A 13,474-nucleotide genomic window follows, 5' to 3' on the forward strand; every position below is an offset into this window, starting at 1 on the left:
CATTCCCAATGAATGAACATGATGGATTTAAGGGTTTTACCGAGAGGGCAAGGGAAACCCCAGGTATTCATCTGAGTATCTGATATATACCTTTACCGGCCTTAAAATTCACCAACAAGCTTAAAATATGTCTGGCAACAGCTATTAAGAGTACTGTAACAGCTAAATATTCAGAGGATGATAGGAACCTTGAACTGTTTTTAAGGTGAAGGGCTCAATGGTGACAGGCAGGTTGTTATTCATTTTACCTATTTGCAGATACTTGCAGTGAGATGTAATTATGACCATTACAGGATGGTACTTCCAGAGGCAAATTGATTTTTCCAACCACTGTCATTGAAATATCTTTAAACAGGAAGAGTCTGACAAGCATAATGTGTACTTAAGAGTGTCTCCCATGTGTTCAGTGTAGCTTACTCCCATGTAACCGTGCCTAGGATGGATTATAGGCAGCTTTTATTATTCCTGGGGTAGGTCAACAACAACAATCTTAATATTTCTTAGTGCTTGATCATTTAGTACACTTCTGATTGTTAGTTCTTGAGAAGGCTCAACTACATAAGAATCTTGGTGGTCTAATTTTGATAGATAATTTAAGGACGGCTCAGCCCCCCTTTTCAATCTTAGAGGAATCTCAAGCCCACACCCCATCCCTTTCAAAGGGGCTTTTGTTATTTAATAATGAATTTCTTTTAAAAAATATTAGGAAATGAAAAACAAGCAATACAAAACAGACATTACAAGCAAAACATTAATTGCAACACATACATATATACATACATAAAAAAATTGAGTAAGCTTACATTGCATAGTCACCAAAAAACATAAAATGCTTCCCAGTTGAGTTCATCTTATTTACCTATCTAAATTTATCTCTTATATTATATAATTTTTAAGAAGAACTTCTAATTCATTTCCAAATATTTGAGAATGAATTTCAAGTGGTCGAATTTTCTTGGCAGGCATGGGACGTGATTACAGAGTTGATCTCACCAAAGACTAGAACAAGGAGCAATGCATTCAAACTATACAAAAAGAGAGTCTACCTCAACATAAGGAAGAACTTCATGACAGTAAAAACGGTTTGACAGTGGAACACATTCCTTCAGAGTATGGTGGAGTCTCCTTCTTTGGAAGTTTTTAAACAGAGGTTGCCATGAGTGCTTTGATTGTGTATTTCTGCAGGGCAGGGGGTTGGACTGGATGGCCCTTGTGATCTTTTCCAATTTCATGATTCTCTGATTATGCTCAAGTCTGAGGAATCAAATGAAAACCTCTGGGGAGCTGCAGCTGACAAGATCCTTGAAAACAACCATCCTGTTGGATGACAGAACAGTGTGCCAAGTAAGCAGCTCTATACTATTTAAGCCTGACTGCTGTCCTCAGTTGATCCTGACCAGTGTTGCATAGCATCTGTGTGTGGCGTGGGATGTGTGTACTATCTTGTCCTTTGTCTCCAGCAGCAAAATGTCCTGAGCATAGTAGCTTAGAAAATAAGCACTGTAGCTTAGCATTGAAGACCTTTGTTCTTTTTCTAATGAACAGGTTAACATTTAGTGCTTCAAACCATTCCATCAAACCTAGGTCTATGCCCATTCTGTCTTCCTGTGTTATTATTCACCCTTGGTTTTAAAAGCTGTGTGTTAAATCTGGGGGTGCTCTGGGTTTTTCTTTATTGTTGTATTTTATGTTTGTTTCTATTTTAATGGTTTTATGTTCACATTATTTTTATGTTTATCATAAACCACCCAAAGACCTTTGGCTGTGCAGCAGCACACAAATGTCATAAATCAAACAACAATGAGTCTTCACTTCCCCCTTCCTGTCTCCTCTTAAGCATTCTCTAATGGCCAAAGTTCAAGTGAATTCTACATCTCCCTATTCAGACAATCCAGTATAATCTTAATTTTTTAAAAAGGAACTGGAGGGGGGTGATCTAATTTAAATCAGGGCCACAGCATGTTGACAGGAGGTCCCAATCCAGATCAGCCCTCAGGGCTGCTATTAGTTATGGAGCAGGTATGATCTCACAGCAAACAGCAGTTGTTGAGGAGGGACTCTGGATTGGAGGTATGGCATAAAAGCTCCAATCTATATGGGCTCCTTTATCCAAAAGAAAATTGTTGTTCTGTGAACAGAGGTCCACTCTGAGGAGCATTTTGGTCCTTTTAATACTTCTTTGCTATCCGCATCAGACTGACCTGTGCTCCAATGGATACATAAAGGAGTAATATGGGGAAATATGCATATAGGTTTTTACCAGAACTGAAATCTTCTCAATGTTGGTGTGTGTACATTCTCCCTATGGCCCCAAAAGGACTCTGTCCTCTGAACAGCCATGATCTTTGAGGTGAGTGGTCACCTCCGCACATCAAACAGAAGAGTTTGATAGTTGCAAATGAGAAACTTTAACACCTCCGAAGTCAGGAAGATAGGTGATTTAGGCAGGATGTTCTGCCAGACAAGCTGATAAGGCTGTTTTACAACTCCATTCTCACCCCAAACATTGCCAGACCAAGTGAACCTTTACAATGTAGAACTGATTTCCTTTGATGTAGGACAAACACCTTTGCCTTCAGGCTAGTTTTGGCCTATAAAAGATCTCCAAAATCCTTTCTTAGCGGGCTAATTGGAAGGTACGGGGACACTCACTGTGAACTCTGACTGGTCCAGATTGTGATGGTGAGATTCCTCTCTCACCCAACACACTCTTGTTGTGGCAACCCAAAAAGGTTTTCCTATTCCTTTGTGGCCACCCAACTGACACAGACCCTTTTTAAAATCTTGGTTTTAAAAGGTCGTACTGTATATCAGTAACATGGGTATATATTTAACCGGCAGACAAGCTTTTATTAAAATAGTAACAAAACTTTATTAAGCAGATGTTTTAAACATGAGATATTTAGTACTCTGCAAATAAGACATTTGTTTCTTCGTGTAATTGCATTACTTGTTTCATTTGGATGTTTTACTTTCTTAGATTCAACTTTGTTATAATGACAGTTTCCTTTCCACCACCCTTCTCAGAGAATAAACGTTACTGTTCCGAAGGACCCTCACACAGTCCTTCTTCTGGCTCACTTTCCCTGAACCTAGTTAATAAACCTGCCTCTCTGGCTATCTCTATCCCACAGGATATTTCCCTATATTAACTTCCTCATTTGGAGTTCTATATGGGTTTTACGTCCCTCACTCCTAGACTTCAACCCCGTTCCTCCCTGGAACCTTTACTAACCTGTCCTTCTCTGGACTCAGCCAACCATTTACAACTGACTGTTAATTCTCTAACCAGCCAACATTCCAGTGGCTGCCGCCAGCTGACTCCTGATTGACTGTTGCCAGCCTGGCATAATCCTGCCTGTTCTTCACACTGATACGTCCTGATTCCCCCTCCGCTCACCAGAATGGCCATGTCACACGACATTCCTGTTACAATTGGACCTGGAGTCAAGCCTCGTCATGTGTAAGTATTGCCATTAGTTTAGCCTCCAGCTATTCCAAAGGTAACTCCTGATTTCCTTCATCCTTGTATGTATGTGTGAGGGAACGTGGACTGTTGTGTGATTCCCCCCCCCCCTAATAATTTTTAAAAACCCACTTTAGAGAATTCTGCCTCTGCAAAATTCCTCTGATCTCTTTTCTCCTGGTACGCAGGTGGGAAATGATTCCACAAGAGGTTGCTTGTAGCACAACCTAGTAACTGAGCTAATTAAAAATTCCCCTAGGGAGATTCATTCCTACAAGGTGTATGAATATGAATTTGTATAGTGTTTCACACAATACACTATCTGAGGGAAAACCCACTAAAATGATATTGTTTTAATTTTATGTCCAATCTGCTTGGAAGTTAAACAGCATAAACTCTCCTGACAGTGAGAAAAACATTATCAGAGAATATTGCACATATGAGAGGTTGATCTTGGGCATTTTACTTAGGAGAAGTAGGCTCACTTTGTGGAAATATTCTAATGTATCGGTGTGCCTATGCAAATAGAAAGCTCACATTTGCATTGCACAAACTGTGTGAATCTCTGTGGGAATGAACAAAGAATGCAGAGAGCTGCACTACATGTACCCAGGAGTCTCTCTGTGGCTTACAGACTCTGCCTCAATGGGAAGCCTGCTCATCATAATGATAGGCATTTTGCTAGTTTTACATCATTCCCCCTCAAGAATTGACTGTGGTTCTGCTCTTCCTTGCTTTATTATCCTAAAATAAGTCTAATATAACTTTAGGACCAGACTGCAAAATGAGTCTGAGCTGCATTGTTTTGAGCAGTCAGCTGCACTCTCCACAATGTTAGCTGTAGGCTTCCATCTCAATGGGATGGGGTGAAACTATTTCAGGAAAAGTGGGAGGAAGCTTTGCAAATATGTTATTGAATTTGAGTGAATGTTAAGAAAAGTTTGGGAATAACTGAAGGCAGCCACTCCCATCAGAAGTCTGCAGTGGGAAGGAGGGACCACTGGGGAAAGAGTCTGTTAAAAAGGTCTGTTGAGTCAGTTGAGAGAGTGCAAAGAGAGACAGGATTTGGAGTTGATACAGTCAGAGTTTTTTGCTAATAGATATAGTTTTGGAATTGAACAAGCAGTGAGAACTGCCTATGCTATTGGGGAACCTAAAGAATAAAATATTAGAGTTTATTATATTGTCATACTGTGTCTAATGAATCTGTTTCTGTTGTTGGTTAAACCTGTCCCTGGCTGTCTGTCAAGTCTGAATAAGAGTCAGACCACACATACTAAACTAAAGAACCAACACAACACAGCTACAAATCCATATTTTTAAGGGTCACCTTGTGACCCAGTAATTCAATCCAGAAAGGAAAGCATTGGGGAAAACAAGGCCAGAGTAAGTAACAGGATTCCCTAGGGGGTGGGACTGTGGGTCCAACCTGGGAGAAGGATCTGTCATAGATGATGAATGCAGTCCTGGTAATGGTCAAAATATAAAAGAGCTGACAAAGGTACTGGGCCTTTGTAAATGAATACAGTTCAGCACCTTGGATAGTTCTTTTAAAACCTAGTGCAGATTCACCACCCCACTGATATGAAAACCATGAGCTACCACTGATTTTCAATGGTATCCTTCTGAGGCTTCTACAGAATGGTCTTTATTTGCTCACTTTAATGGAAGAAGAGCTACAGTCACACATTTATGTTTGGATCCAGATCAGCTCTTGTGCTTGGGAAGAAATTCCACATGTGTACTAGAGCTTGAAGTTAAAGTATGGCACCATGCATTTGGAGTGCAACAAGGCAGAGCGCATATGTGGGATATTTGGATAGGTAAGAATTTGTTTGGAAAATTTAACTGTGCACCAACCTCCATTCACTGCAATACACACACCTAACTTTCTTCAGATTGTTCCCAAAGAAATGAAACCAATAAGAAACTGAGGAGGAGGGTGACTCTCCACTCTTACCACTTTTCGTTCTGAGAATTCGGGGTGCTGAAATAACCTCATAGTTAGAGAAGATCTTATCTCCCTCATCTAGAATTCTGATTGTACTTCAGTTAATAAAATCAAGGATTTATCCCCGTGTTGATATAAGAAAGCATAGGAAATACATGTACAACTGCCTAGATAATTAATCAGCTCAAAGAAATATCCAACCCTGAAATATAATGACAATTCTTCATTTGGAAAGTGCTTGCTATTCTTATCCAAACTGGATTCTGCAGTGTAAAAAATACAAATGTCCAGGTAGATTTTTCTTGATACTGCTTCACTAATGCAATTTTCCTTCAGCGTAAACATGTGGTTTTGCTGTGTGAAGGGGAAGAGAACTTGGAAAAACAAAAACCCCAGTTTCATTGGACATAGAGAATAAGCTTCAAGGCTTGGGACCTACAGTCTAAAAAGATGTTTTGTTCTATTAGAAATATAATAATACGTCTGCCAAGATTTTTTTTTATTTTTAATGGGCATAATGTATATTTATAAAAGGAAACATTTTAGGAAAAGGGAGGGGTCTCTCCAGCTAACACAGTTTACTGTGTGCTCAGTTTTATTGTGGTTTCAATATTAAATTGCTCCTCTTGTTGCTGTCAGTGTGATTTACATATTTACCGTAACATCTTTCAGTCTGTTTCATTTCCCTTTGCAATTAAGCTTTTCTTTTTTTAAAGCTGATACAATTTTTTAAGATGCTAGCAAAAAAGAGAGGCGAATCCACTTACTCATAGGTGATAAAAATTCACAGTAAAGCCATAGATGTAGCAGGGTGAGAATTACCGTAGCAGCAGGAACCAAAGATAAAAGAGGATTACAGATGATGAAATGTAGTAATTGACTAAAAATCGCTGAAAAATACCAGATGGATGTCAGTGTTCCACACATAGCTCTAATATGCCTGTATGGTTTTATTGAGCTTCGCTTTTCAAATTTCCTAAGTGTAATTGAGGTTTATTGACATAGTATATGCCCAGTTAATAGGTGACCATAAAGAGAGATGCAGCATAAGCCTTTCTGTACCCAAGAATCTTGCCCTAGGCTACCTGGCTGCACAGGCTCACATTAATGACTGCCATAAGATACATTTGTTCCCTTGCTCTGCTCTTTTTATTGTGCATGAACTACTCCATGCTGAATCTAAATTGCAAAAGGGATTGCAGCGGCAAATATCAGATGTGCAATTATAGCAACAGCCAAAAGAGGCTTAGGTAGAATTTTTATGCATCAGTTTTATGCAAGAGGAGGAGGAAGAGGAGAGAGATGCCTACAAGGTAATGTCTTGTTATAGCCATCCTGGAATACCCACCCAGTTGTTCACTACTTATTTAGCTTAATGGAAGAAGCAGAAGAAACCAAGCAATCTACTGCTTCCTAACACACCATACAAGGTTTCCATGGACCTGGCTGGCTGAACAATATGGAGTGATTAAGCTAAGCAAAAGAACAGAGGAAAAGACTTACAGCATTGTAGACACTACAGTGACTGTACTGCAACAAATGTCCACAGTATTTGGTATTTCAGTATTTTGGTGGATACAGAAGGGTCAGTGAGAAAAGTCTTTCCTTCTACTGTTTTGTAAATTTACCCCCATACTTCTGCATGGCTTCTGCTTCCCTGATAAGGAGTTGACTTCACACCTTTTTAATTATGATTAAAGAACAGTGACCACACACACACCCCGCCTCACCCTCATTGCTATGACCTGATATGCATGAACTCTTTGTAATTTTTTAAAAATTTACATTATTTAGCAAGAAGGAAGGGAAGGTACATCTCTAAGGCTAAGATCTAAATTCAGTTTGCCTTCAATCTCCCTAAAGGTATAAAATTAGCAGGAATTTCCCTGGTTAGAAAGGATTTTCCCAATATTTTTTAAATGAGATGATAGGGATTATACTGGTATGATTCTATACTCATGCTATTTATTAATAAATTTGCGTGTGCTAATTAGTTCTTTTTTGTTTGTTTGTTTGCTGTAGATGCCTGCATTTGTTAAGTCAGTTTTTCCATCAGCACCATTGTCCATACTCTGTTTAGCCATCTTGAGAAGGAGAATCCATTCAGCATCCTCCAGTGCTTAGCAATTTCAAGTTTTGCCCAGATAAGAGAAGTAAAAATGCTTTTTTAAGTCATAGTTTACAGTTTAAACCTGTAAAGACTGACAACATGCACACCCGAATAGGTGACAGGGTGTGTCTCCACTATGAATCTATGAAATATTAGGATTATTGAGATATTAATCCATGCTGTGAGATAGATGCAAGGTTGAGGAAACGACTCAGGGACATTCTAGTGGCGTTGCCCTAAGAGTGGAATTCATTTCCTTGCATTGCTCATCTTTCCACCATTTTGATTGAAATCAGATCAGTTGATCAAAATGGTTCTGCTTCACCTCATGATAATACCTGAAGGTTTTTTTTTTAAAATCTTTCTTCTTTTACTCTCATTTTGTCTTTTGCACTGGTACAGGTAATGATCATTTAATTTTGAATGTCTTATTATTCTAGCATGGTGTTATTAAGCTATTAGATTAAGGATACATCCACATAAGAGGCTCCTACTGCTCACAGTATAAAGGCATTGTGCAGCTATTCTTTCTTATTAACAGTTTTCTTTAGTGAGGGAGGGGGGGATAGAAATAAAAGTGAAAATAAGGAAAGGCTGCAGGTTGAAGGCTTCCATAAACTGCCATGAACTGTGTGATAGCAAATTAAAATCCGCATCTGGAAGCACCATGATTTGAACCCATTTAGGGTGCAAAGCAAAAAACCTGAATCAATTAATTTTTAAAACTCTTTATAACAAAATGTACTATGCACAATGAGGCAAAGACATATATACCTTTGAAAACTATCCTATTCCCAGGACAGTGCTGCACTCTGATTCAGAAATGCTATATGCAGAGAGGGTAGAAAAGGAAGGATGTACAGAAGGGCTTCACATGCCAGCATGTACGTACCTCGTACAAAGAGGAGACAAGGCGATTTAAGCCTGGTCCTCTTCTGGTTCGGTCTCTTTCTCTGCCATGGCTCCCTTTCCATCCTGCCCCTTCTGTGGAAGATTATCTTGTGATTCTAGAAAGCTAAGTGGGTTGTTGTTGGTTTTTTTTTTGGCTAATTTGTGTTACACATGGGGTGTTTTTGTTTTCCTTTTTGCCTGCTCTTCACAAGTTAATCAGAAGTTGGTTTAAGTTGTATTTGTGTTGGCTTGCTTGTAAATAGGTTTATTGGTCACCACTGACAGGGATATACTGATGGTGGAGATAAGGGACATATTCTATGATTCTGGAGGCTCCTTTTCAGAGACTAGCCAGGCCAGAGACCTGCACGCTAGGTCAATGGGACCCATGTGCAGGATATGGCTGGATTTTTATGATCAACTATTGTCAGCCAACCAGAGCTGGGAGGCATTGAGAGGGGGGGCTTCTTAGAAAACCATGCTACACACATTATGGTGTGGGAGAGAGGAGATGTTGCTTCATTCTTTTCCCTAGGCTAGGGATATTTGTACTAAACTGACAGGTTTTAGGCCTTTAATTTGGAGTAGGTTCCATTCTGCTGATCGTTCTCATTGGGTTTAGTAAATTGTGGCCCCAGTTTTAATAAATGGTGTTCCCATTTGTGTCCGCCTCTTTTTCCTCCCTTTCTTTCTGCAACTGTGGAATTCAAGGATATTTTTTTTAAAAGCTCATTGCTGTGTACTAATTCAGTTTAAAGGACTTCTTGGTTCCTCTTCCCAAATATAAATGCATACAAAATCCTGGGTTTACAAGTGAATAATAATAATATAATAAGCATCCCCTAACCTCCAAAGTATTTTAGAAAAGGTATAATAAAGTTGGCACAGTTCAGAAGAGCATGAAAAGCACATGCTACAGTGATTGATTTAAAGAGATGCTTACCGTAACCTAGAAAAGAGAAGACTAAAGAAAAACATTACAACAGTTTTCAGATAAATTGCTTAGACTTGTCACATAGAAGACTATGTGCCCCAGAAAGCAGGACAAGATGTAAAAGACTAACATTGCTTAGGGACAGATGTCAGCTAGATCTGACAGTAGTCCATGAGTTCAACAAAGAGTCAATTACCTAGAAGAATGTGAGTTGTTCTCCTGTAGAACCCTTTAGCCAGAGGGCACTTACTCATATCTTGGAGATTTTCTAGCTCTGAATTTTTAATTTTAATTTTTTTTATTATTATAAGCCATCCTGAGATCATATCTTGCTGGTGAATAGAAATATTGTAAATAACTATTGTAAATACTCTTGATTTATTTTGTACCAACATGCAAGAATGAATAATTCCAACAACTTTCTCCTCACTCCATAAGAATATGAGGGTTACTGTACAATTTTTGAGCATTACATATACTTCAAAATTTATGCAAAAATGCATATGGTTTTCATGTGCAAAACAAGCAGAAAATGTGTTTTCTACACTAAAAACAATGTTTTGTGAAGGAATGGTTGTGTCATGTGCAAAATATCATCTTCTGCTCCAAAACAGTGTTTTTTGTAAATAAATAAATAAATAAATAAATAAATAAATAAATCTTATGTCTGTACCCAGGAAAAACACATACTTTTGCCAAAAACAGAGTTCTGAAGTCCAAAGTGGCTGTTGTTTTTCACTAGGTTGTTTCAAATTTCAGGACATCTTCTTTCATTAAGGATGCAAATATCCCTACTGCTACAATAACTTGTAGTTTAGTGAGAACTTGGAAATGTTTTTGGAACACAACTCCCAGAATCTTCCAGCCAGCATGGCCACAGTTTGAAATATCGGAACTTGTACAGTCGGTCCTTCTTATACACGGATTTCCTATACACAGATTCAAGCATCCACAGCTTGAAAATGTTTTTAAAAAGTATAAATTTCAAATATCAAACCTTGATTTTCCATTGTTTATAAGGGACACCATTTTAATCATTATATTTAATGGGACTTGAGCATCCATGGATTTTGTTATCCACGGGGGATCTTGGAACCAAACCCCACAATATAACAAGGGTCCACTGTATATTTTGAAGTTACCATCCAAAAAAAGTGACTTTTCCAAGCTCTGAATTTAGCTCTGAGTTAATATATATTCAATGAATGCTTCAGAAATAAAAGGAAAAGATCTATAAAACTTCTATAGGTTCTTGGTGGGCAGAGATTTCTTCAGTTCCAGGAGGCAATAAATCTTGATTTGAAATCTCATACCCAGAATAGATCAGGAAGGGAAATTTGTACATTTGCTACTAATATTAATTATCTTTCAAGTGAGTTCATTTGTATTCCAAATAATCCCCCTAAAATGATGAAAGACAAAATAATCAGAAACATGAGAAGAGATAAAAGGCCAATGTGTGAAGAGAGAAAGTCTTTTAAACTCTGTCTCTGCTTTCCTAAAGGATCTTTTTCAAAAACCACCTTTAGTCATGTTGCTGACATTCATCTTCTAACAGTGAGGGGGAAATCAATTCCTCTAGAGAAAACATGAGTACTTGATGTTCAGGTATTCCTCTTGTTCCTTGTCTTGTGTGCTGGTTGATTACTTCAGAGGCTTCAAGAGCTATGACAGATGACAAAAGTAATAGCAGTCTAGACGTGACATAATTTACTGGTGTGAGGAAACAGTACAGGTTTTCTGAATACTGCTGGTGTCTTTGGAGGATTTGGTGGATGGAGTTTTTCCTGACACTTGCAAAACCACTTACTGCACAAGGGTCTGCTTAGGCCTAGTCATGTTCTGGCTCATCATCTATGGCTTATTTATATCAGAAGATAGCCTTACAAAATTGCAACACATGAAATCATCAAGACCATATTTCCCAATAGTTAGACTACTCCTCAAAGATCTAAGGATCGAGATGAGATTAGTAAGAGGTGCAATTACAGGGTAATCACAGCTTGTCTGGGATCTTTTCTATTTTCTGTGCCTCTATTTCAGGTCACATAATTGTTTCAAACACCTTGCTTACAACCAAAACTTCCAAACTAACAGAGATTTTGCATTCCATTCGCTTGATATGTGGCCTCTTGTCTCTGCACATCATTATGGAACTTCCAGCTACACTTTCACCAGTCTATCACATATGACAAGAGATAGCTAAAAGTTTCAAGCAGACCAGAATGATTTTCTGGATTCAATCAGCTTGATCATTTCCATTAACAACATCATCATGATCATTTCCAGCATAGTTAACTCAGTATTTTATTTAGTATGGTATTTCATCAAATTGTCATTACAGTATGTTGATTCATACTATGTGTTGATTCACATATTGAAGTGAATTCATTCAAAAGTTTGATTAAACATTTAAACTAATTCTAGTAAAGGGCACTATATACATATTTTTAACAATTCTTAAAAGTCTTCACAACTGTTCTCATGGAGGAAAATGCTGTCTCTTCTTCACAGTGTCCCAGTATCAGGAATAAGTTGACATGACACTAAGTGATAAAACAAAATACATTTTTGTGTATCTATAATAGTGCTTTGCAAGGCTGGGGAATCATACCCAAGGCTTGTATCACAACTGACACATAAATAATGTGTTGCTGCCATGTCTGTAGTTAGGAAATCAAGCTAGAGTGTCAGTTCCAGAATCAATAAAAGCTGACAGGAAGGCACTGCTCAGAAGATTTTGATCTGTGTTGGCAGCAATGTGCAGTTTTGCTTGTTTTGTTTTGTTGATAGGATTTGACAGAAATTCCAGACTATGGTTATCTAGCTCACTTCATACAATAATGTTATGTATTAAAAGAAAGGATGCCACAAAGCTAGGTGTCAAATAGATCCTTGCCTATCCTCTGCTCTAGAAATCATGAGCACCACTTTGCATCCTTGTTGAGAAGATGCATATTATTCCTCTGTAGTCCCTCTAAGGACTACAACTCTGGAGACCAGAGTTGAAATCCTATTTGGCCATGAAAACCCACTGGGTGACCATGGCAAGTCACAGCCTCTCAGCCTCAAGGAAGGCAATGGCAAACTTCCTCTGAACAATTTTTCCCCAAGAAATTCTATTATAGTTTCATCTGAAGGTCACCATAAGTCAGAAGCTACTTGAAGGCGCACAACTACAGCACGAGAAAATAGGAAAGAAGAGGCAAACCTGAGCAACAGTAATGTACTTTACATTAAGATAGTGAGAATGATGCCAAGACTAGGATTATCTAAATCTAGATGAGAATTGGGAAACATCTGAAGGCTCCACATTCCCACTTGGAAAAGTAATAGGGCTGTGGATGATATGCCAGTGGCAGGTAGTGGCTTCCATATCGGGGCGGGGGGGGGGTAGATTCCCTCCAGGTTTTTGTTGAAACTTTAAAGGAACTATCTCAGATGACAATCTGCTTTGGGAAGAGAGTTCAGCACCATGGATATCTTCTTCAAAGAACTTAAAGGTAGAACAGATGCACTGCTGCACTAATATGGAACTCATCTGCCAGTGATGCTGTTAGCAGCACTAAGACTGTGTATGGTGTATATGTGTTCTGTGTCTGTAGGATGTCTATCGGATGTGGAAAAAGCCACCTCCCATTCATATTCTCTCTCTCTCTCTCTCTCTCTCTCTCTCTCTCTCTCTCTTTATTTTCTACTTTTAATTCATCTGCCTCACTTCTTTTCATTCTCTTGCTTATATGTTGTTTGTTTTTCACTGCCCCCAAGTCAACCCCAATTCATGGCAGCTCTGTGGACGAGACTTCTCCAAGACTCCCTGCCCTCCACTGTTCTGCTTATGTCTTTTAAATTCATGGGCTCTATAATTGAGTCTATCCATCTAGTGTACAGTCTTCCTCTCTTTCTACTACCCTCTACATTTCCTAACTCATTTCCATGGGAGCCAAAGCAATGGAGAAGGAGGCACAGGCACACACCCTTTCTCTGCTGCCATTGCTCTGTCCACCAAGATAACCAAGGCACTGGAGAAGGAGGAACAAGTGTATCAAGCACATTTCTATACCGCTTACCTATGTACTAAGCAGTTTACAAAGTCTAAGTTAGTTGCCCCCAACAAGCTGG

General features: G+C 38.7%; 1 protein-coding gene across 3 annotated transcripts in view; it reads left to right on the plus strand.

Moving 5' to 3' along the window:
• The first annotated feature begins 3,328 nt into the window (after positions 1–3,328).
• Positions 3,329–13,474, plus strand: part of LOC121927172 (maestro heat-like repeat-containing protein family member 6) — a 40,667-nt gene continuing 30,521 nt past the window's right edge. For all 3 annotated transcript variants that reach the window (XM_042460783.1, XM_042460786.1, XM_042460784.1), the window contains exon 1: positions 3,329–3,463. In XM_042460783.1, coding sequence (XP_042316717.1) covers positions 3,405–3,463 — 59 coding nt within the window. In that variant the 5' untranslated portion in view covers positions 3,329–3,404. The remainder of the gene's footprint in view (positions 3,464–13,474) is intronic.

This window comes from Sceloporus undulatus, chromosome 3 (genome assembly GCF_019175285.1).
Source record: "Sceloporus undulatus isolate JIND9_A2432 ecotype Alabama chromosome 3, SceUnd_v1.1, whole genome shotgun sequence".
NCBI classification, from domain to species: domain Eukaryota; kingdom Metazoa; phylum Chordata; class Lepidosauria; order Squamata; family Phrynosomatidae; genus Sceloporus; species Sceloporus undulatus.